This window comes from Dipodomys spectabilis, unplaced genomic scaffold (genome assembly GCF_019054845.1).
Source record: "Dipodomys spectabilis isolate Male_0828 unplaced genomic scaffold, ASM1905484v1 ptg000042l, whole genome shotgun sequence".
NCBI lineage: Eukaryota > Metazoa > Chordata > Mammalia > Rodentia > Heteromyidae > Dipodomys > Dipodomys spectabilis.
This window is the reverse complement of record NW_024870719.1, coordinates 816,118-840,100: the sequence shown is the minus strand read 5'-3', so window position 1 is coordinate 840,100 and position 23,983 is coordinate 816,118. Positions and strand designations below refer to the sequence as shown.

General features: G+C 36.7%; 1 protein-coding gene across 7 annotated transcripts in view; it reads right to left on the bottom strand.

Annotated features, from left to right (window-relative positions):
• Positions 1–23,983, bottom strand: part of Npas3 (neuronal PAS domain protein 3) — an 884,724-nt gene that overhangs the window by 435,397 nt on the left and 425,344 nt on the right. For 5 of the 7 annotated variants that reach the window (XM_042677878.1, XM_042677876.1, XM_042677877.1 and 2 more), the window contains one exon: positions 14,540–14,616. In XM_042677878.1, the coding sequence (XP_042533812.1) occupies positions 14,540–14,616 (77 nt within the window). Of the gene's footprint in view, positions 1–14,539; positions 14,623–23,983 lie in introns of all 7 variants that reach the window. The other 2 variants (XM_042677875.1, XM_042677882.1) reach the window with 1 other exon arrangement.

Here is a 23,983-nt window from a genome sequence, read left to right as displayed (position 1 = left end):
CCTCAGCTCTTCAGCTCAAGGCGAGCACTCTACCACTTGAGCTACAGTGCCACTTCCGGTTTTCTGGTGGTTTATTGGAGATAGGAGTCTCACGGTCTCTCCTGCCCAGGCTGGCTTTGAACCGCGATCCTCAGATCTCAGCCTCCTGAGTAGCTAGGATTACAGGCATGAGCCACCAGCGCCCGGCTGTGTGCTTACTTTAAAGTGATTCTATCTCAAAATAAAATGCTCAAATCTATCAATTTTACAGAAATGGAATTCAAATACAAAATTAAGATTAAAAAGTCTGAGTGTTATTTCTACTGTAACTGAAGTGTGATGTCTTCATGTTAAAATGAAACTGAATCACCTATATCAATATTTACCATCGTCCAAATATTGCTTAAAATGAAGGTGACTGTTATCCAAGTTTCAGTGTTTTAAAGTTTGCAATTTAGGAAACACGAAAAACTTCAGCCACTGCCATTTCACACACAAAAATGGGAAACAACCAAGGCAAAAAATAACTATGTACTCCTTTTGAGATCATGTGGCTCTCAGAGTTCTTTTCTTAAAAAAAAACAACAAACTATGTATATTCTAGAGAACAGCAAAAATACTGTCTTTATTTCCAAAATTGTCGTCTGGCAGAATAATGAAAATAGTGCATTCAATTATAACATTTTGGGAAAAGGAAGAGATAAAGGGTTGAATTCTAAGTTTGAAAACAACCAAAATGAAAATGGTTCTTCCATCTCTTTGGAAGACATTCACTAGACATGAAGGAGGGATACCATTGGGCTGCAAAGTGGAATACCTCTGGTGCTTTGTTTAGTATCCTTGCTCGGTGTGCTTGTGCATAGCCTTGGAAAGAGCTGTTCTCTTTTTCAAAGGTTTGACTTGGGCACTTGCTAATCGCTACTGTGATAAAGCAATTAAAGGTATTCATAATTAGGACTAAACCAAATGTAAGTAATCAGAAAATTAAGGGGAAAATAACATTATGATGGCACTGTTTTTTTCTAGTGACCTCCTGGTTGAAAAGGACGTTCTCACATTGGTGCATGGGGACTTGGGTGTGTAACGCATTAACCCCACTGGGAGCCTAGCATGTAAATGTCTTCTTCAAATGATGGGAGTACACCTTGGAATCAGTATCACTGACTTCTTAATAATGACACTCAAAACAAAAGAGACAATGATCAATCTCGTGGACGTGCCATGCATTGTCTTTACAGAAATTTAAGATAATTCTATAAGTGAATTAACAACGAAGAGCATATAGAATACAACACTGTGGAAAGTAGAAACAAGGTTCCTGTCTTGAAGATGCTTTCAGTGGTAGTATAGGCCTAAGACAGGAATATAACCATTTTGGAATTTTCTGGAAAAAAAAAGCATATGTGCATACATTCATGTACAACTGGCTGGAAGAAATTTTCAGAAGGCAAATTATAGGTTAATATGAAAATATTTGGTTTTTAAAATTTTACTCAGTTATAAACGCACTCATTAGAATCTGAGGCCCTCTCTCTTTATCTACCTCTTTAATTCTAACTTGGTATATATTTTGGAAATTTTAAAAATTAAAAAGGTGTTCTTTTAAAAATAAATATACTCCTTCATGATCCCTGAGGTTTGGCTTGGTTGTTTTCCATTTTGTGTGTAAGATAGCAATGCCTGAAAAATTCCATGTTTCATAAATTGCAAAATTTAAGACACTAATGAGAAAATCTTGGATAATAACAAGTAAATAAATATTCTCCAAGGCTGCAGTTCAGGAGTCCCATATAGAAAATTGTGTTGAATGCTTATTTTACATCAATATAGAGGGTTTGTGTTTTTCCTACCCTGACTAAAGTAGTTTACATTTAATAGGAAACTGGCTATACATACATATTTTAAGATAAATAATACTATGAACACCAAAAATAACAGTCAATGACAAAATCTGTTTCCTCATCCCATCTCCCAATTACAATAATCCAGAAGAAACTCCAAGGATCATGGAAACACAATCAAAACATTTAGATATTGATTGAAATAAATAGTATAATCTCACGTTGGATTAGTAGTATGCATTGATAATCTCAAGGTTAATGGAGGTGTCAGCAGGAAAAAAAAAACCTTGAGTTTTAACTAAAATGATTTTAATCAGTTATTTTTCAATAGGGGAAAATGCAGCATTGTCTCACATCTACATTTTCATGTTAGGCATAACAGGTTTGGGGATTTTTTTTTATTTTTAGGTGGGGAGTTTACTTTGTGTTTTGAAAGCTCCTTAAGCTTTTCTGAAAATCAGGCTAACCCCTGAAACACAGTTGAATGGCATTCTATTAGATGCAGTTTTGTTGATGTGGCCCCAAATGATTTTTCTCCTGCTTTCTCTCCGCGGGCTGCCCCAAGTCTCCATTTCTGTTAATGATCTATTGCTTCTGTCTGATTCAGTACAGCCCACTGGCTATGGAAATGGCAAGTCTCAGCAGGAGACAGCAAAATGGTCAGCAAACAGGGCTGAGCCATGTCATTTTCCTCAAATACTTTCCCAGGAACAAAATGACAAGCTTTAAAATGTTGTCTTCTGCTCAGGGCAAATATTTCTTTATTAAACAAAAGTAGATGTCTCCTAGTTTCCAGTCAAACCACAGCTTAAAGTATGCCACTTGAAAAACTTGTATTGTAAAATAGTTTAATACCTAATATTTCCTTAGAATTCCTTTCTCGTAGAGTTCTGGTGGCTTATACCTGTAATTTTCCTTACTCAGAAGGCTGAGATCTGAGGATCGCTCTTCTAAGCTAGCCTGGGCAATTAGGTACCAAAAAGCTGAAGTGGAGGTATGTCTCAAGTTGTAGAGTGCTGGCATTGAGTGCGAAAGCTATAGAACAGTATGTAGGTCCTAAGTTCCAGACCCCGTACCAACCCCACCCCTCCAAAAGAAAGTTATTTCTCTGTGACTTCTTATTCTTTTGCATTTAAATCCAAGCTGTACCAGTTACTCACAGTTGTGGGACCTTAAGAAAGTTACTTTACCACTTTTTCCTCCACCCAAAATAACCCAACTATATTATAGTCTAAGGATAGTGCCAAGTTAGCAATTACCAATCTTTCACATGAATTTCCTTAGGCTGATTAGTAACTTTATGTTAGCGATGATAGTCAGATTTAAAATAATCCAATTCTCAGTTTTGTTTTCTTCTCTCTCTCTCTCTCTGTCTCTCTCTGTCTCTCCCTGTCTGTCTGTCTCTCTGTCTCTCTCTCTGTTTTTAATACATAGCTTAGCTTCGAATTCAGTAAAGCTCAGATACAGGTACAGAATCAAAGCACCAGGCTGGGTGCTTTACAGTTAGAAAGGCCCAACAATGACTTCCAGAAGCTTAAGTGCTGTCTAAATTCTAGTTTGGGCTTTTGCAATCAGTCTTCCTAAATGTGATCTCAAGAGAGGATACAGTTGATCTTACTATGCATTATTAAATAGTTACTGAGTTTTATCTCCTATGTGACTACAATTCTAAAAAGTATAATTTAAAATGTCATTGAACTATCCTTATGGATTAAAGATGCAATTAAACCAGTCATTGATATTATCATTTCCCTTTGTATTTATGTAGAACTCACAGTCTTCTCCGTAACAAAATAATACAAAAAAAAGAGAATTTTTTTTTTCTGTTTCTTTAGGTCAATTCTACTCTAGGTATCATTGCTTCACCAGACAAATGGACTAAATCAATTCCCCCCGAAATAAAGTATGAGAGTTGATTGTTTCAGACAGCATTTTACTATGGCATTTAACCTAGGGGGCCACCTGAATATATGTACTTTTATTCTTTTTATTTTTTCTTAAATCATCAGCAATGAGGGAAAGAGACGCTGACTGGACAATCCTACAAAAGCTTTCTGGCCTCACAGGAGTGTGACTGGGTTGTTCTGTGTAGGTAATCTGATCACTCCTTATACATTTCATTCATCCTCAACAACAAATGCTGATCATAATTCCACTAATGTGCCCAAATGTTTGACTGTGCTCGACAGAGGTAAAGTAAAATGGCATGACATTTCTTTTCTTAGATAGGGTTCCACTGTGTTGTCACAAAATAACACTGCCACATAGAGTCCTTATCTCAGGATCATAAATCATCTGATCTAAAACCGGTAAGAATCTGGTAAGTGATATTCCCAAGAAGCTGGCCAACAGTAATGAAAATCACTGGAGGCTGGGTGACCAGATACTGTTGGCCTAGCCTACAAGGGCACTCCTGTGATTTGATGAGGATGGATCCTGGGAGCCAGTGTAGTTCCCTGTCCCCAGTAGGGTCACCATAGTCTTTCTCCTTGAAGATGCCAACAGGTTTTGCTTTTCTGTATATTTTTAATGGGTATAGTATTACCCAGGCCAGGCTCAGAAGAAGAAAACCCTTAGCAAACCTATAAGAGCCACAAGATGCATCTTGATGCCTGGCACTTACAACCAGATGTTCTATCCACAACTGTTTAAGAAAAAAAAATATTACAATCGTATCTGCTTATTTACAGAAAGTCAAGAGATTTGATTTTCACTTTCTAATTCTTTTCTTGTATAAACCTTTCTATATGAATCAGCCACTGTCCAGGAAGTTATAAATAAAAGATATTTGACCAATCACATGCTTGGGGGTTGACTTATAGAAGATTCTTCTGTAATTACTCTCTCTCTAATGCAATAGACTAACTATAAATGAGATATAGTATAGCTGCTAAATTATATGTTTAATTTAGTTATCATTATATGTAGTGATATTTTACTCTGTTAAAATAATTGTGATTTATGGGCTGGGAAGTTGGCTCAGTGGTAGAGTGCTTGCCTTGCATGCATGAGGAACTGGGTTCGATTCCTCAGCACCACACAAGCAAAAAGAAAAAAGCCGGAAGTGACGCTGTGGCTCAGTGGTAGAGTGCTAGCCTTGAGCTGAAGAGCTGAGGGACAGCGCCCAGGCCCAGAGTTCAGGCCCCATGACTGGACCCCCCCAAAAAAATTGTGATTTAAAGTCATGTACTGGTGGGCTAATACCTGTAATCTTAGCTACTCAGGAAGCTGAGATCTGAGGATCACAATTCGCAATCAGCATGGACAGGAAAGTCCATGAGACCCTTATCTCCAATGAACACCAAAGAGCCAGAAGTAGAGCTATTGCTCAAGTGGTAGAACATCAGTCTTCAGCAAAAAGAACGAAGGAGCAATGTCCAACCTCTAAGTTCAATTCTCAGTACAATAAAATAAAATAATAATGTGTCTTTAATCAGCTTAGTTTGAGAGAGAATCATATTTCTGTCCTCTAGCCACAGTCCTTTCCCAGACACAAAGGACCCGACCTTTGGAAGTTCTGGAGACTGGGAAAGAAGTGGAAAAGGAGTCCTGGCCACACTGACTGAGTTTTGAGCCATGGTTATTGATAGTTAATCAGTTGGTGCCACCCTACTCTGTCATTCCTGCTGAGATGAAAAACAAAGATATGCTGACTGCCACCACCAAAAAGTATTTTATAGCCCAGAACAATGTGGTCTGTCACAGATTTACAAGTATCTATATACATCACCACAGAAATCCAAAATAACCTACAAATAAGAAAATTACTTATCCTCATATTTGACACAAAACTATTAATTTTCTGACCTCTTCCCTCTCCATCATGTCTAGAGGATGTACATAGGAACTGGGTTGGGGACAAAGGTAAGACAGGCCTCTGGCTGAGCAGGTGGAATCCCAGTGAACAACTTGATACTGGTTTACCAAATTAACCCTATCTCAAAAGTTATAACCTGTCACAGCAACCCACTTCAGTAACTAATAAGAGTTGTGACTTAAGTTCTTAAAAATACTTGGATGTCAACGCTGGTACCTCATGTAAGGTAAAAATGTGGAAAATAAACAACAGACACAAGAAATTTCTCCTTTTCTCCCTTATTATTTCCATTTAAGTAAAAACACAGAGACCCTCACTTTCGATTGTTTTACAGCTCAATTGATAAGGTGTGTTCTTATTTTTTTCCAAGAAAATTTAAAAGCAACTAATTTAAATATGCAAAATTATCTTGAGTTGTTCATACGTGAACTTAAAAGCCGTGCAACACAGGAAAATTAAGTAATTATGCCTCCAAGTTATTTACTGCAATTAAGCTCATTTATCATATGCAAATTAGTGCAAACTGGTCTCATTAGTTACTAAATTACTCAATATGAGCTGAACAATGTAGCACTCCAGTTTGTAATGAAAAATCCCTGTAGAGGCAAGCAGTATCAATTAAGCTAATTTGCATATGCAAATACATTCACTAACTTTCTCTTTTTCTATATTTAGTTTTACATTTTCTTACCATTCTGGATCACAGAAAGACTTATAAGGGTCACTTACCTTTCTATCCTCCCTCTATCTTATCTGAAAGGATGAATTCTCAGAATGTCTCTAATTAGTTGAAATCTATTTTACTTTAGGATTGATGTCCAGTGGGATGCCACTTTACCAACAAGAGAAGTCAGGAATAAGATGAAGCAACTTCCTAGAGATGATTGTTTTTTTTATTATGCTTGTAAGTTCCAGCAAAATAAATAGGTTGAAATGCTAATTCACCAGTAGAAAATGAACTTAATAGCACCAGGCTCTTTCATAAGTGTTTCTTAAGAGCATTATTCTCAAATGGAGGAGGAATGTTGACTTCCTATGCAGTATCTTTATAAAACGGTAATTTAATTTTTTGTGTTAACTTTTTATATGTTTCAGGTATAGTTACTTTCTGTTGCTTATATGTTTGAATTATACTAGACAACCTTTTAACTTCTTCTGAATGAGAGTAAAGGAGATGACAACAATAAAGATATTGGCTTTTTCTATACCTACACCAATAATTTTACAAGTAGGCTATTTTTTTCCTTATATTATCAGACTATTTTCTCCTCTAGAATCTTCATTTTAGTCTTCTGCAGTTGGCTAGTATGTGAAACTAGAGTGGTATTGAAACTAGAAGTTCTTGATCAGTAACAAATTACATGATACTACTTATGTTGTTTTCCTTATTATATTCCTTATTAAACCACACAATTTCTTAAATTCCTCAGAGAACCCGTATGTTTTCAGTTGCCTAAAATTAATTCTCCATGACCAAAATAGTATATGGACGAACTAACCATCCTTCCAGTGTATGTTATCCAACCTTCAAAATGTAATAAACAATAGAAATGTAAAACTTAATTTTCTTCTAGATTGGATCCATTACAGTCCCGGTAAAACATGGTCTCAGCTGGGCACTGGTGGCTCACGTCTGTAATCCTAGATACTCAGGAGGCTAAGATCTGAAGATTGTGGTTCAAAGCCAGCCCCTGCAGGAAAGTCTGTGAGACTCTCATCTCCAATTAACCACCAGAAAACCGGAAGTGGCTCAATTGGTAGAGCACTAGCCTTGAGCTGAAGAACTCAAGGACAGTGTCCAGACCTACAACTAACAAAACAGAAACAAAAACAAAAACATGGTGTCTTCTTTGGAGACATGACTCAACCCTACCCTGTATTGTATGGTGAAAGGTAAGGAGAAAATAATTAATCCCCAAGAATGAAACCTGACATTTCATTGAGGCTGATGGTACCATGCATCTTAGCCACACATCTTGTGGTATCATGCATCTTATCCACTTCACCAGTTTTAGAAAATATGTATCTTAATAAAATAGTTCTGCTAGGATTCTTACCACAGGCCACATCTGAGTTTTGCATAGGAGAGCTCTTCTACTAATAAATTCTCATTGCCAAAACAATCACATCCTTAGATATGTTTAGAATGTGGGCAACCATACAATCTTCTACCAAACCTTTTCTGATCTACTCTTAGAGGCCCTGACATGCTACAATCTTAGACTGTTCCAAACTTTTTTTTTTTCAGTCAGTCATGGGGCTTGAACTCTGGGCTTGGGAGCAGTCCCTGCCTTCTTCAGCTCAAGGTGAGCGCTCTACCACTTGAGTCAGGGCACCATATCCAGTTTTCTGAGTGCTTTATTGGAGATAAAAGTCTCACAGCCTTTCTTGCCTGCGCTGGCTTTGAACTGCAATCCTCAGATCTCAGCCTCCTGAGTAGCTAGGGTTATAGATGTGAGCCACCAGTGCCCGGCTGTTTTGAATATTTATAGTATTAAAAGATCTGCCCTCTAGAGTTCTCTTTCAATTTGGAACTTGAATGTTCTAAAAGCAATGAAAAAATTCCAGAATGACCAAATACAATGCAAAGTCAGAGAAATAAAGGTTTCTTTCAAATATAGCCAATCACAAAACTGACATACAGATTCTACTCCTGTACTTATTCATATATTCATAGAACATTCTTTTGCTCCCAAGACTTAAATAGTTCATTTCTATATCATTTTTAAACAAACATATGAGTACTTTTGACTATGTTCCTCCAAATTACAAATTTTATTTTTGAATCCAAAACAAGTTATGGATAAATATTTCTATTTTCAATGACATTACAAGCAAATAATTACTATTAGTAATGCTATGTGTTATTAAGTATCAATAACAGAACATGTGTGTGTATATACACTTTGGTATACTGGCAAAAATACAAATAAATTTTAAAGATCTCCCATGTACTATGTTTTATATGACTATTTTAACAGATGTGAAAAAGGCACATGAACATTATTATGGAGCATGCAAAAATATTGTAAATTAATATAACAATTATGTAAGCATTATTTACAGTGTGAAAAAGAAAGCCATTTTGCTAAAGGCATACAAATAATCAAGGTGCTGTATTTATAAATCTGACACCCAAGGGAAAGCCATTCCACTGGCTAATTTTATGATTTGAAAAGATGACATTTGTTCTCATTTTGTGTTTCATTAGCTTTGATATAGCAAAATATAAACATTCTATTTGGTTCCTAAATTGAGAAAGCAAAAATAAGTACCACTATGATTTTTTCATGCTAAGGAAATTATGAAGTAGAAAAATAAAACTTTCAAAGTTGGAACCAAATGTGCTTAGTCACATAATATCCTGTATTCAGGAAAGCTCTCAGATACCAGTCCCTACTTACATTCTTGGATTTTTACTTAGCCTACCATAAAATGTATGAACAACAATCTTGACCCCTTGCCTTTCTATTCCTCACCTAATTTATAAAAGTCAAAGAAAATAATGAACTAAAATGTCCTGACTCAGGCCCAACAGGCCTAATTTCCATCTCTTCCGTTTCAAGGCTGACATCTTTTGAGCCTTCATCTCTCCTACGGAAGATTCTCTGACCTAAAATTCATAATTTGACAAAGCTACAGGTTCATTGGGACAACAACACTGGTCATAGCCCAGGACCATGTTCCCACAGTAGAAAGGATGCTATCTGAACAACAGCCACCAAACTCCCCAGTATTCAACCCTGGACTTTGACTCTGCCTACCTATGCCAATATTAAAACATCAGATTGGAAACGGTCTTGTAAACAGTTGATTATACACTGATGGAACCACTGTTTCTCTTTCAGTGAAAAAGTAGTCAAATGTTAAGAGATCTCATCAAACATCCTAATTTTCCTGAGAGAATATATAGCTAACTTGACATACAAAACAAAAATACACACTAAAATTCATTGTGTGGATACACGAAAAATGATCCGCTCCTTTCACCCGCAGCTCCTCTACACCCAGAGCCACTTGGTGTATTTCAATAAACAGCACTGGGGCACTGGTAACAAGGAATCTTTGTCACTGGTATGTCCTAAATTCAGCACTGACCTTTTCTTTATGCTCAAAATTCAATCCATTTCCTAATTCTGATCTCTACAACTGTAAATATCTTAATTTTTCCCTTTTATTGTCTTTATCATTGTCATTTCTTAGTAACTATTTTAATATAATGTTGCATCTTGGGTTCAAATTCAACTGTTACTTAAATAGACATGTAAGTTTGAGTCATTTAAGTTTTCTTAGTCTTTAGCTTTCTCACTTCGGGATTATTCATAGATCTTAATGAAAATCTTATAGGTACATAGTTACATAGGTAACTACTCAATGATGATATGAACATATCATGATGATGATATGAACATACTAAATTTATGCTAAAATCCACCTGAACTAGGATTTTATCATTGAAATACACACACACACACACACACACACACACACACACACACACACACACACACACACACACACACACACACCAGTTGGTATTTGCATTAGAAATGTAAATTTTTAGATTTAATCAAAATACTCAACAGCAGGAAAATGGTTAAATAAATTATGATGCATTTATAACACAGAAGTGGCATTTAGGAAATGATAATAGAAAACAATCCTTTCTTTATACCTCTATGACCATAAGTAATTGACTTTCTAAAGACTGATTACTAAAGATCATACTACTATCTAGTGGAGTTAGTCTTATCTTTACCTTCCAGTATGGACCAAAAGCATAGTCCCATAAAAATGTGAACTATCACAATATGAAAAAACGCCATTTTCCCTTCTCATCTCAGTTTTCCTTTAAATATAGATTCTTTTCCTTTATTTTCTATTACTCATTAGGTTGGTCTTCTGCACCTAACCCTTCTCTGAAACTGTTTCAATGGACAAAACCTATAATACCTCTTCAGTATCTGTCCAGCTTAGGAGTCATCTTCACCTACATGGACATTATTAACACTATTTGCTCTAGCAAACAATGCTGTGGTTTCCTCTTCCATTTGTCCTTTCCTTTCTTGTCTTCTACTTGCCTCTTCCTTGATGTAATGCCCCATGGATGTTCCTCCCTTTTTTTTTTTTTGTTGGTTGTGGGGCTTGAACTCTGGGCCTGGGCGTTGTCCATGCACTCTTCAGCTCAAGGCAAGCGCTCTACCGCTTGAGCCATAGCACCACTTCCAGGATGTTCCTCCTTAACTGTCTCTTTGCTCCACATTATTTTATGGGTCTCAACCCACGTTTTGAATGGTCATTTATCCTATATAGCAGTGACTATAATTCACTTCCTGTTTTCAGCCCTAGACTCCATATTGCTATGGAAGATCAGACATAGGATTAAAATAATATCAACAATGTCAACTTGGCTATTGAGAGGCTATATTTAACTTCTCTCAGGTAAAACAGATCAAGAGAGTAACAGTTACCAATCTCACGTCCTTAACAACCTTGTCACCCCCTAGCCTTCCAACTCTACTTAATGACCATGTACCAATGAGTCTATTCTAATTCTATATATTTCTCTACATTCACAAAATTCTACTTTGGAGAAGAGGTTCATTTTATATGGCTTTGACTGTTGTAACAAGGTCCTAAATGGCTTCTTTAAATCAGTCTCTCCTAATTCAAAGACTTCTTAGACGCGTTTTTTTATAATAATCCAGAAATAAGCCAAAAATTTCCCCTGTAACTCCCTACATAAAGGTCTCATAAGTTCATCACTAGGTTAAAGGACAAAGCCTGTAGCTCCTGGGTTGGCTCACTGTCACATATGGGTGGCACTGTGTCTCCACCTTCATGTCTTAGGTGCTTCCTCTGCTGGGAAGAAGCCATTCTGACAAACTATAATAGGCCCCAAACAAGACCCATTATTTTGCTTCCATGCACTCTTATTTCATGTTCTCTTTGATTTGGAATGTTAGTCCATTTGCTTCACCTAATAAACTCCTAGTCATCCATCAAAAACTTTGTGGTGTTTTTTTGATGTTTTACAACCAATTCAGGGCCTTGTTCTTTCAGAGTCCGTTGTAATGTTTCCCACTTTATGAGACCTTCTGGTCTCCCTTTTCCCAAACGAATGTAAGCTAGTTAGAGAGAGCAGCCACATACAGTGAATTGTGTGTTCTTAATAAATATTTGAAACCCTGGGGGAAGGGAAGGTAAGTGACTATAAACTGCAAGGTCAGAGATCATATTTATACTTTGTTGGCCACACAGACAGTATTCAATATTTGCAAGTGAAAGAAGGGTAAGAAGGATGGTAGAGAAGGAATAATTCATCTTCTATTCTCACAAGTGAGCAAGATTCACAGACCCTCTCAAAATAAAATACAGAAGACATCATATCTTTGCAGAATATTGAGATATTGTTGAACATAGTATAGACATGACCCTGTTGGCACACAGATTTCCTTGCTAATTGAGCAAGACAACCAATTAGAAAGTTGTTCTTAGTACTATTCTTAATCCCTCCTCTCTACATGGTCTTACTTAAAACAATTAAAAAGATTGTACTACACAGTTCAATGTAGAGTCCTATGTTGTTCTTCTATTCCAAGTCCACTGATGCTAAAGTAAAACAATAAATGAGTTCTGTTTCGATGGCATTTTCAGGGTTCCTTAGCTCAATAATGCTGGAATGCCTTACTTGCTTGCAAGTGTTTCTACAAGCCACCTACATGTTCTTCTAAAGCCAACAGCTTTAACATATTCCAAATGCGTCAGGTATAGTTGGGAGATTTCTTGTATGAAAGTGATTTCTTCTTTCTTCAACTTGTACCCATTTCTCTTTTTCCCCCTATACTCTGAAGCCAAACAGAATTATTCATTAAAAAATTTAAATAAGGTCTTCAAATTCATAGAAAGGGCATTTTTCCCCCTTTACGTCATCTGTTTTCCAAACTGAACTTCCCTAGACTCTTCACCATTTTTCATGGACCATGATTTCTAGTACATGCCAGCTTCATTCTCTTCCTCCAAATAATATACAGCTGCCTAGGTTTCTCTGGAAAAGGACACCGTGCTCAGCCCAGAATGGAGAAGAGTCACCAGTCTCTTTTTAGATCCTCAATTCTCTCAATGAAGCTTAATTATTGAATGGGGAATTAATACAGTTTACATTAGATTTTATAATGAGCTGTATTTAATTCAAACTTAGTTTTCTGTTAGTTTTAAATTCATGTGATTCCTAAGTCTCTCTGTCTACATATGAGATTTAGAGACAGGAAGAATAGAGACTAAGAATCCAGTGCTACTCTGAATCATTTCTCTCATTGACTAATTCTCAGGCACTGTCTACTTCAGAATATCAACAGGAATTGTTTTGAGTCATATCAGAATCTGACAATGTATCTGTAGTGGACCTACAAAGTTTATCATGGAGATTCTGAACACAGTATGTACGGGCACAGACATACAATTTTAAGATATGGAAACAAACATGTTCCTGTTTGTATCTTTAAAGATAATTCTAGGTTAGTACACAGTTAATTTTAAAATTATCAGTCAGAGAATGGCATCTGTCTCTCAAGGTAGGTTTCAAGAAATATCAGTCTATGAGGTATCAACAGATAGTAACAGGAAAATGAGAAGTACAGAATAAACAAAAATAAAGACATCTGAAGTTATTGAATTTGCTCATTTGAATTATGATTTCTCAGATCATATGTAACATCAAAATCATCTAAGAAGGTTGCTGAGAATTGCACATTCTTGTACTTGACCTTCAGATTCTTATTTGACAAATCCAGGCTCAGGCCCAAGAACATATCTCTTGAACAAGTGTCAGCTGTTAATCTACCAGCTTCTTGGAATACTTATTGAGACTTGACTATGAGCCTTTTTTTTTTAATTCCAGGAAGAAATGAAACCATTTCCCAGTATACATATTTTAGGAAATGGTAAGTTAACTTCAATTCTACTTTTGACTATCTAAAAAATGGAAAGCAACATTGACAAGCACTTTTTAAAAATTCTTAATGGATAGAAATCTGGAGTTTGTTTTGCTATGAAGTTTATGCAAGAAAAACATAACCACCTTTTCTAAAATAGAAATTTACCTACATATCCTGAACATACCTGCTTTTAAACCTGAAATTTTATGTGAAATACCTTCTGCAGTTGAAAGAATGCCTAGGCATGGCCATGTTTATCCAGGAAGAACAATGTAGAACAATCAATTACCCAAGGAGCTAGATAGAGGTGTTGAAGTGCTTAAATAGTCTTACAAGAAATATTTTAATTGAGAGGTGAATCTTCTTTAGGGCTAAGGACTACATTTTCATCCAGCAACCTTCTCACTCATTTGTCAAATTAACTGCCAAATCAACTATTATTAATAAAGCCTTCATTACTTAAAAATAGACTCAGAAATTTTCACCTTCAGACATTTCAAATTTGGGGAGGCAAACAGGAGGTTTGGAAAGAAGCATTTCACAAATACAAACTCAAGCAAAGGACTGAAGTTCAGCAACACATAAAAATGTCACAGTACTTTCACAACAAAACTCTGCTCTTCCCAAAACAATACAGAGCTCTGAAGACACACACAGATCTACTGACAAATACAGCACGCACACAATCACTCTGGGAACAGCCAGTTACTGCACATAGCGCATCAACTAAAGAGTGCAATTCATCTAAATTATTACAGCACAAATAATACTTGCCCTCCCTTTCTCATTAATATTCTCTCAAGGGATGGCTTTCTAAAAAGAAAAAAAAACAAATTCATAAGAATTTTTAGGTTCTAAGATAAAACAACCAAAAAGACATTATCTGAAAGTAATAACATTTAAATAAGAGTAAATATATGGAATTTTTAATGGAAAAAGCAAGATTTTTTTTCTTGTAAAGGTACCTGCAAAATGTGACTTCCCAAATGTGCTTCAAATACTTCAATGGCTAGCGCGCTGGGACTCCTTCTTCGTTGTGCACCTATAACTTAAAAGAAAAAAAGAAGAGAGAGAGAGAAAAGAAAAATAATTAAGTTGGAGCTCTCCCTTCATACTTACAACTTAATTTCTCTCTAACTGCATCTCTTCTTAGTTAAGCTATCAAGGAGAACCAAATGAAACACCACTCAGTATGAATTTTCATCTGACATTATTTTTTCTAAAATTAAATCATTGGTATATTTTAATTATCTATAGACTGCCTATTCTTCCCAGGGAAACCTCAACTTTCCATAGTCTCTAATCTAGAAAAAAACAAACAGGGTATTTCTTGTATTTTCTAACGGAATAGTTTTATCATAGTCTAATAAGAATTTATCTGATAAATTCTTATTTTCACTAGTGTTCCAAGGAGGCTGAATTCCATATTTTTCTGAGTATTTATGGCTAAATATTCTATAGGACCCAAAAGTACCTCAGATGGTCAGCATCTGCTCTCTAGGTAGAGACTACTGCTCCACTAAGAAAGGGTCAGCTCTTTTTCCCTACAACATCCCAAAACCTTTGTCAGCAGGCACCTGTCACTCAAGAAGCCCCTACAACACAGCAAAACTAGCCTTAAGATGTGGCATTTGTGGAATACAGAATGGAGGGTCCTCTCCATTAGCACATAAAGTGCCAATTTGATTTTTAATCTTTTCTATTGGGTATTTTTTCTTTAAGTTCTCAAGCATCATAACAATCTATTTGCTTCGCAGTGATTTATGACAGGAAGTATTTTGAGCTTTTTTATTTCCAACAAATAAATTTGTCACATCCTCCCAATTTTCTTGAAAATGTTAATATAAACCTCTTCTCCTTCAAGTCTAGATACTATTAATTGGTAATAAAATAAACAATACCCTACTTTCCTTACTGCAAAAACCATTTTCAGCTAGTTGATGAAAAAATTCCAGCAACATGCTGTTGGGAGAATTTTGTTTTGTTTCAGTTATAAGTTGGTCAGCTGCATCCTTAGCTTACCACGATTATACAAAAACTCACTTATGAACATGGTGCTGTGAAAAAGTAGGGATCTGACCGCATAGAGAAGCAATGTTTACAATGTCTGAAAGGCATTTTGAAAATAGTATGAATGTTAAATATCATTACTACTGCTGAGAGAAAATAGAACAGGTATTTTTTTAATGGGAAAATATAGAAAATATAAATGAAAGGGGTTATTATTAAGGAATATTCCAGTTAAAAGAGAGTAGAGATAACTACTTCTATATTCTCACTTGCTTCTGAACATCCAACTAATAATTTTAAACCAAAAAAATCAAGACTTTTTAAATACTGTGATTCATCTTTATTATAAGTACAGACATCGGATTTAAATTTTTTTCATATCCAGATATATTTAAGACAGCATTACTTGTATGTGTGGGTGCATGCGTTTCTGATTAATTTCCTATTCTAACATGCACATTACTCCCTTCAAAACTCCTTTGGCATTTTTGATAATGCAGCTGTCTTGCTGAATACTGTTTTCAGTTTCTAGAGTGTTAATTGCACATTATGGTAGCTTGGTGTGAATGATCCCACATGAATAAAATCTGCGGGTTTTTTTTTTTTTAAGATTATGGGGGTGGATGGCTTTGGGGAGGGAAAAGAGAAGAGCTAAAAACTTCTAAAGTGTCCATTCTCTTTTTTTAAGTCAGAAAATTAGGAATCAGAAATATCCTCATTAGTTCATAATTTGAGGGATGCTTCACGACTTTCAACTACAAAGCTCATAAACTATTCCACCTCATTAAAAAATGGATTAAGTTTAGATCTTGGTGAACATAAACTATTCTACAAGGAACTGGGTTTAGAGGAAACCAAGAGCTGGCTGTTGGGGGCTCAAGTCTGTGATTCTAGCTTCTTGCTGAGAGCAGGAAGATTGCAGTTAGACACCAGCCTGAGCAGAAAAGATTGTGAGATTCTATCTCAAATAGAGTGCCAGCCTAACAAGTGTTAAAAATCCAGTTCATATCCCCGAGATATAGATACTAGAATTTGAATTCTAGTAGGGAAAAGAAAAAAGAAAAAAATGAGAAGCCAAGAGAGCACTGCCACCAACTATAGAAAACCCTAAAACAACATAGAAAATGTAAGCAAGCATTTATTTACTAGAAGGCCCAGGAGGCAAGCTCTTCCTAGAAGTGCAGAAATAGTTGTTCTCAGAAATATATAGGGTATAGTCAAGTCTGGCTATTGCTGATCTTTCATTTTCTGTCTTGTCCCCATTAGGGGTCAGGCTGATCCTCAAATAAATGTCTTCATCAGGTCTTGTATCCATAAGTTGTACCTGAATAGTTCTTTGTTCCTCACAGTCCCTAGAAACTAGGGAATGCATCCTCATACATGCTAGCATAATAAACAAGTATCTTGTAAGTAGTTTCATGCTTTTCTACTCAATGGCATTTTTATGGCACTGGAACTTCTTTTGATTTATATGTTTTGCACTTATGCAGGTGATGTGGGGCGGTAATGACAGTTCCTAATTTTACAACCAACATAAATATGTAAAACAGGAACCCATTATGCCCCTGGTAGGAGCCCCGTGTTAACTCTAGTATTATTGGTATCTGAGTAGATGTTAAATACTGACTTTTTATCCTGTACTTATCCTATCATTCTTGGCATTTGGAGAATCAACATACTGATAACTCAGGAAACACACAATGGAAACAGTTATTTCATTTCTCTGTGATAATCCTACTGTTTACAGAGTGTCATTACTGCTTAAAGAAGAGCTAAAGGGCATTTCCCCAATGAAGTCCATCATCCTTAGAGAAGTAATGTGGTTTATGAAGCTCTCCTATATTTCTCTATTTTGGAAACTGACATTTCTGAAACCATGAGTAACCTAAACACAAAATAGATACTTAGTACTACTGAACAGTCATGGTTTCATATCACCTGCTGACCTACTTCCTCATTATCTGTTTATTCAATTAGGAGGCTTCTTTTTATTACATTTAAAGAACACCAAATTAATGAACTATATAAACAGGAAATTGATAAATAAATGGAATATGTAATTCTTTGTCTGTGAAGATTATGTTACTTCCTCACAGACAATAAATGCGAGAGCTGTGTAATTTGTATAGTTGATACAAACTGGTAAAAGAAAAAAAAAAACAAACCATTATAACCCTACCTGAAATTCCATTCAACATTTGCTGAGTGCCTATTTGATGTCGAAAATCTTTAGCTATTTTATGGCAGCTAATGTTATGAAACTGTTTATTTAACATTCCAGAAACGGTCAGACAAGTTGATGTTAGGCAAAATGAACCCCAAGAGAAGGACTCAAATGTTTTTTTTCTTTCTTGCTATTGTTTCTAACATATTTATGATTTCTTTGTTGCTTTGTGTGTCCCTCCCCCACAGTATCACCCCTGCTTTCACTGTATTTGATGTTGGTATAATTTGGGGAGGGGAAGGGAAAAAACAAATTGTTTAAATAGGGATACAAGTGGACCCATTGCAACAATGAGATGTACAAGATGTTATGTCGAAAAACGAGCTTTACAACTTTGGCATGGGGGGTGGTGGGAGGGGTTGGGGGGAGGATGGGAAGGGATGGGAAGGGGAAACAAAGGAGGAGGCAACAATGTTTGATAAGAAATGTACTCATTACCTTGCTCATGTAATTGTAACCCCTCTGTATGGTATTTTCACAATTAAAAAAATTAAAGGAAAAAAAAGAAAATGAAAAAAAAGAAAATCTTAAGCAATTTAAATAAAACTAGGCCTCTAATGTAATTATCATCAACAAACACCAAAACCACAATCTTAGTACTCAAAATTCATAGAGGTTAAAAATAAAGCACCTAGGGTTTTAAGAGAGTTTACATGGGAGAAATACACCAGAAGAGGATTTTGTTGTTTTCTTTTTAAAAAGCAAGGAGGCTTGTGGGGAAGGAATAGAGGGGGAAGCTGGGAGAAAGTAAAAGAAAGGGTGATATTGTCCCAAAAGAAATGTACTCATTACCTCATGTATGAAATGGTAAGCCCTCTGTACAATGCCTTCCTAACAATAAAGTTATATGTTTTTTAAAAAGCAAATAGGAAAACTGATCATCTTTCAGACATTCACCATTATATGATGAATCATTAGAACTAGATGTTTATAGTTCGTTAAAAAGTTGGAAGAGATAGAAGGAAACAGTGGAACAGGAATCTGAAAATTTTGTGTTTCCCTTCACCAATGTCAGCAAAATCATCCTAATTTCAACTGTTTGGTATAGCCTCATTCACACATGGTGATCTTTGAGAATGAACGCCTAGCAGTAAAAGACAATTCTCTTTCAGGATTAACCACACAAGCCCAAGTATATTTCTCAACAGTGTGCCCCCCACCTCCAGGCATGCACGAATGTGAGGAAGGCTGAGGATTAGCACTCTGTGGGAGTTTGACCTATTCAGCCAAAAGGTCAACTTGCCATAGAAGAACCCATTACAAGCAGATAGAGGACAGCTCAGTGGACAGACATAATAAAAGGGGAAATGTCATGAGCCTACTTGCCTTGTGCCCTGCTTTGCCCTTTTCCTTCCCAGCCCTCCCCTATGCCCTACTCTCACCAGCATGGTTCAGTGTAGAAGGGGAAGCCACAGTAATGAACCATAATGGTGCTGACTACTGAAGGGATCAAAAATATTCCACAGTAAAGGTGAGTATGAAACTATAAGGTTGTATGGCACTTTGGTAGATAAAGTCTCTCATCTCAGAAATATTTTCTTAATCTCTTCCAGGGATGTCAGGATAGCATGCAAGGTTAATAATCTTAAAGTTCTTCTGGTAGGATCTCAAAAATGGGACCATTCACTTTGTAAGCAGCAAGCTTCCAGAAGCAAGTATCTCTAATGTCTGTCCTGTGAATCCTTCACCCAGGGAACAAGCCTCTGTTCCCACACTGAGTTTGGGGGAAAAGAGGACCAAAGGGCATCCTTAATGGAATCCACAGACATCACTCACTGGGCTTTAGTGCTTGGGCTAAGCAAAGTCAGGGTCTGGGAATGAATGGAGTATAGAATGCCTAATGAATCTTTCCATAGCTACCAAAGAAAAGAAAAAGGGATTTCTTTAAAGAATCTTAATTAGTCCCCCTCTTATAGGGGCAGGAAGCCATGATGGGTTTTCCCAGGAGCTCAAGTTTATGAGATAATTGTGTGTGTGTGTGTGTGTGTGTGTGTGTGTGTGTGTGAGAGAGAGAGAGAGAGAGAGAGAGAGAGAGAGCATTGTGTATTTCCTTATCAAAGTAAATTTTCCAATGTTTTCATGTAATATGGCACTTAATCTTCTGAATCTGGCCCTCACAGTTCTATATACAGCCTATGGTCACAAATTGCATCCATGAAACACTAAATTCCTGAGTGTTTGTGCAGGCCTTAGACATGAGGAGTTTCAGGCCTGGAGAAGCAACATTAAAATAGTATTGGAGACCAGCTCAACCTATGTACCAACATGATAATTAAAACTCTGCTATTGAAAGCACTGGAGTACTGTTAAAAGCATGCAGAGTTTTCATGCAGTGCATCCTATAAATATCTAGAAACAATAAACAGGCCTTCTTCAATGTATTTGTATTGAGATTAGTTTCTGTCTTTTATATGTAGGGTAAATGATGAATAGGGAAGGGAAATAGGAATAAGCACTGTTAGTCAGGCATGTGATGATTTTTTTTTATAAATACAAGAATATTTTTAAAAACTCTACTTTCAGGAGTAACATATTTAAGCTTATTTTTAAAAGTAATATTCATAATCCATGTCTCAAACCTATTAATATAAACTACTACCAATTTAGTCAAAAGGTATTTAATCCCAGAATAGAATTGGAACTTTTAAGGTCTTATGCTGAATCAAAATTCTTTGATGAAACACATGTTTAAATTTCTTCCACAATTTAAGTGTTGATTGAGTGCATCAGGGAAAAGAATTCTAGGATGCAACTGTGAAGTTTTAATACTTACAAATAACCTGCTGAATATGACAGGGAATAAAACCTTGCTCTTCTCAAAGAAGCATAGTTGTCTTGCTTCAACTAGTATAGAATTAAGGGGGAAATACACAGTGTTTAACAGGTTTGTTTAGTTAAGGGAATGTATGTACTTCCTATTTTTTGAGTATTTACATGAGTTTTGAAAACATGTCTGTATAGTTTTCTATATTAAAATGATATCATCCTTTAAAAGTAAAATATTACCCAGATATCTCCATAATATGTCTCCCATTTGATCATCTATTCATTAAAGGCACTTTTTCAATAGAAAATTTCCATTTTAAAAATTCACTCTACTCCACTTGTTCACGCCTGTAATCCTAGCTACTCAGGAGACTGAGATCAGATGATCTCAGTTGGAAACAAGCCCAGGCAGGGAAGTTCATGAGCCTCTTACCTCCCATTAACTACCAAAAAGTCAGAAGTGGAATGGCTTAAGTGGCAGAGCATAAGCCTTGGTTGAAAAAGCTAAGGGACAGATACTTGCCCTGAGGTCAAACCCTAGTACTGGTACACAAGGGAAGGACTTGCTAATACATAAGGACTGCCATGTATTCCTAGTACTCCAGAAATAATTGCTACAGATCTACCCAAAGAGGACTTTTTGAAAAATGCTAAGTTTACTCAATCATCCCACTTTTACTTTTAAAAGTAATATACTGTAACTATATATAACTAAAAACGCTTCATATGTATATTTACAAACAAGGAATGAGGGAAAGGGAGAAAGAAAGAAAATATTTTTTAGACTCTAGTTTTTAACAACTTAAAAGCTATTTAAGGCTTTCCTGAGTATATTTGTTAGTTTCATCTATTTGATGTTACAAGGATCACTTTTGGACATTAAATTATTTGACTATTTAATTCCATTTATACAGTGGACAGAATGAGAAATTCTTCCTTTTCTTTACCACAGAAAAGGCAAACAAAAAAATCAGTCATCATAAAAAAATCAGTTCCTTCCCTTAAATTCCCCAAAGAGATATAGAATATGTTGGGTTGTGCCCCTCTAAGTCTGGAGAGGTTATAAAGTGCCTTCAGAATACAAAACATAGGACACAAGAGGCTGGAAGTGGCAGTCTTGAGTTTTATCTCCTATGAGCTCGGCAGGATGCTATGAACTACTTTATTCTGGCTCAGAGCTATAGCAGCACATGGACTTTGAGCCTCACTGTGAGGCAGACTCTTAGCTCTTCTCTGTACTCAGGACCTAATGCTGACTGAGCATAGGCCACACAAGTGGGTCTTACAAACCCTTGTCCAGGCTCTAAGCCTGAAGGAAGGTGTTCATGTTTAAGCACAATCTTTGGGATCTAGTTTGGAGCTTCTTTTGTTATTGTTTGAATTCCTCTTCTGCCCATGAGCACTTTCTGCTACAGTCTACCTACACCCAGTCCAACAGGCCAGATGATCATGTATCTCTCATGATCTACACCCACCACAGCACAAAGATGCCAAGTGTTCCCGAACGACAACTCTTCAAAGGAAAAGTGCAGGCAACACATAGAATCTGGGATCTGAATACAGAACTAATTTTGCAGTTAGTTAAAGGACAACAATCCTTTAAGTGGAGAAAGTGCCTTCTCAGGAATGTACTAAAACTTATTTGAGAAGTGTAAGTTCTAGGGCTAGATTTGGTATGGACAAGGGTTAGTACACTTTTCTTTTGAAAACTATCTTGAAAGCCTTTCCAGTGAGTGCTTTGGCCCCTGATGAATTCAGGAACACTCAAACAGGTAGCAGCAAGACCAAGACAGGCCTAGAAGAAAGGGTAGACATTACCAGTGAGTCAGTGCTGTGTTAGTGGCACTTACTGGTGAAATTAATTAGTCCATAGCAGTTATCATGCTTATATTCTCCAGTCTGATCAAAAAAGCTTCATGCTGTAACAACTGGACCATCTGTTACAAATACTGAGGTAAGTTAGGCCCAGCCTTATACTTCCAGTCTAAAATTCCAACCATGCCCTGAGTGTCGTTGGCCATTGATCCTACAGGGAACTAAGTAATGATCTGCAGAAGTATCTGTATTTCTGTGGGAGAAAAAAAGCAATGTCTCTCGCCCTCTTCCCTTCTCTCTCTCTCCTGTTCATCCATTCATCCATTCAATCATCCTCTCCCTTCCTCCCTCTTTCTCCATCCTTTCTTTGTAGCTTTCCAATGCTTGGCACCATTCACAGTAATTTCCTGCCAAAGGAACAGTCAAGCTCAATGGTTCATGAGGCAGTGGGGGGTGGAGAGGGTGAGAGAATTGGCCCAAAGAACACAAGGCTCTGCTCATAACATCACTTGCTATTGGGGTCATTCTGATCAGTTTCCAAAGCTTAAAATTTCAGGCTAAGGTATTATCTTTTTTCATCAACAGTTATCTCATGTTGTAATATAAAAGAATATTAATTTAACTAATTTAGGTGCTAGAGACATATACCAGGTTTGAATTTCTATTTCTAGATGTTACTGCAATGGCACAAAGTTAAAAGCATGCAGGGCAAATAGTTTTGTGGGGCTCTACTCTGTGTCAGGCATCTATCAGGAAATATAAAAGGCATCATCTTGACCTTCCAGATGCCCAGAGGTTAGTGGGGAAACAGACACATTAACAAATGAATGCAGTACACTAAATGCGCAACTATACTCAAGATGGGGGCAAAGCAGGAAAGTAGAGTCAGGAAAGGCCTCAGTGAAATCCACTAGTCAGACACAAAAGCCAGTGCGAAGCCATATTAATGTAGCAACACATGCCAGTTTGGGGGCTTATCATCTTGTTATTTCCAACTTGCTTTTTCTTCAACTCCCTACCAACTGTCAGATGGTCACACTGACAGACAATTGCAGCCTTGAGACTTTCACTTTACCTGACCTGCTTGTTCGCTGCATTTGAACCATTAGTCACATGACTAACTGTGACTACAGTTAGTAGTAGTAGTAGCAGATGCATTGCAAGATCCAGCTTGGTACTGCAAGAGACACCACTCAGACTTTATGTCACGTCAGAACTCTAGGGATTGCCCTTACTTGGGTCCCAGGAGTTGCTGCTTTAATCCTCTCTGCCTGGATAGTTGCTCAATTGGAGGGCTCATAACTGTGCACAGAGAAAAGGATTTGGGTTTTGGAGTCAGCATTTAAAACTGAATGCTCCACTGTATCCCTAATCAGCTGGGTGTTATTGAGAAACTTAGGCTCCATGGACTTCAACTTCTCATTCAGAGAGTCAAGGCCTCTTAGAGCAGTTCTATGGACATGTGATATGTTCCCCCAGACTTCCATGTTTCTCCTGGGACTTTCTTGCATAGTGTCTGTCTCACCCACTAGCCATTACCTTCACAAGAAAAGGAATTGTCTTTTCCATTGCTGAAATATCTGCAGTTAAAATA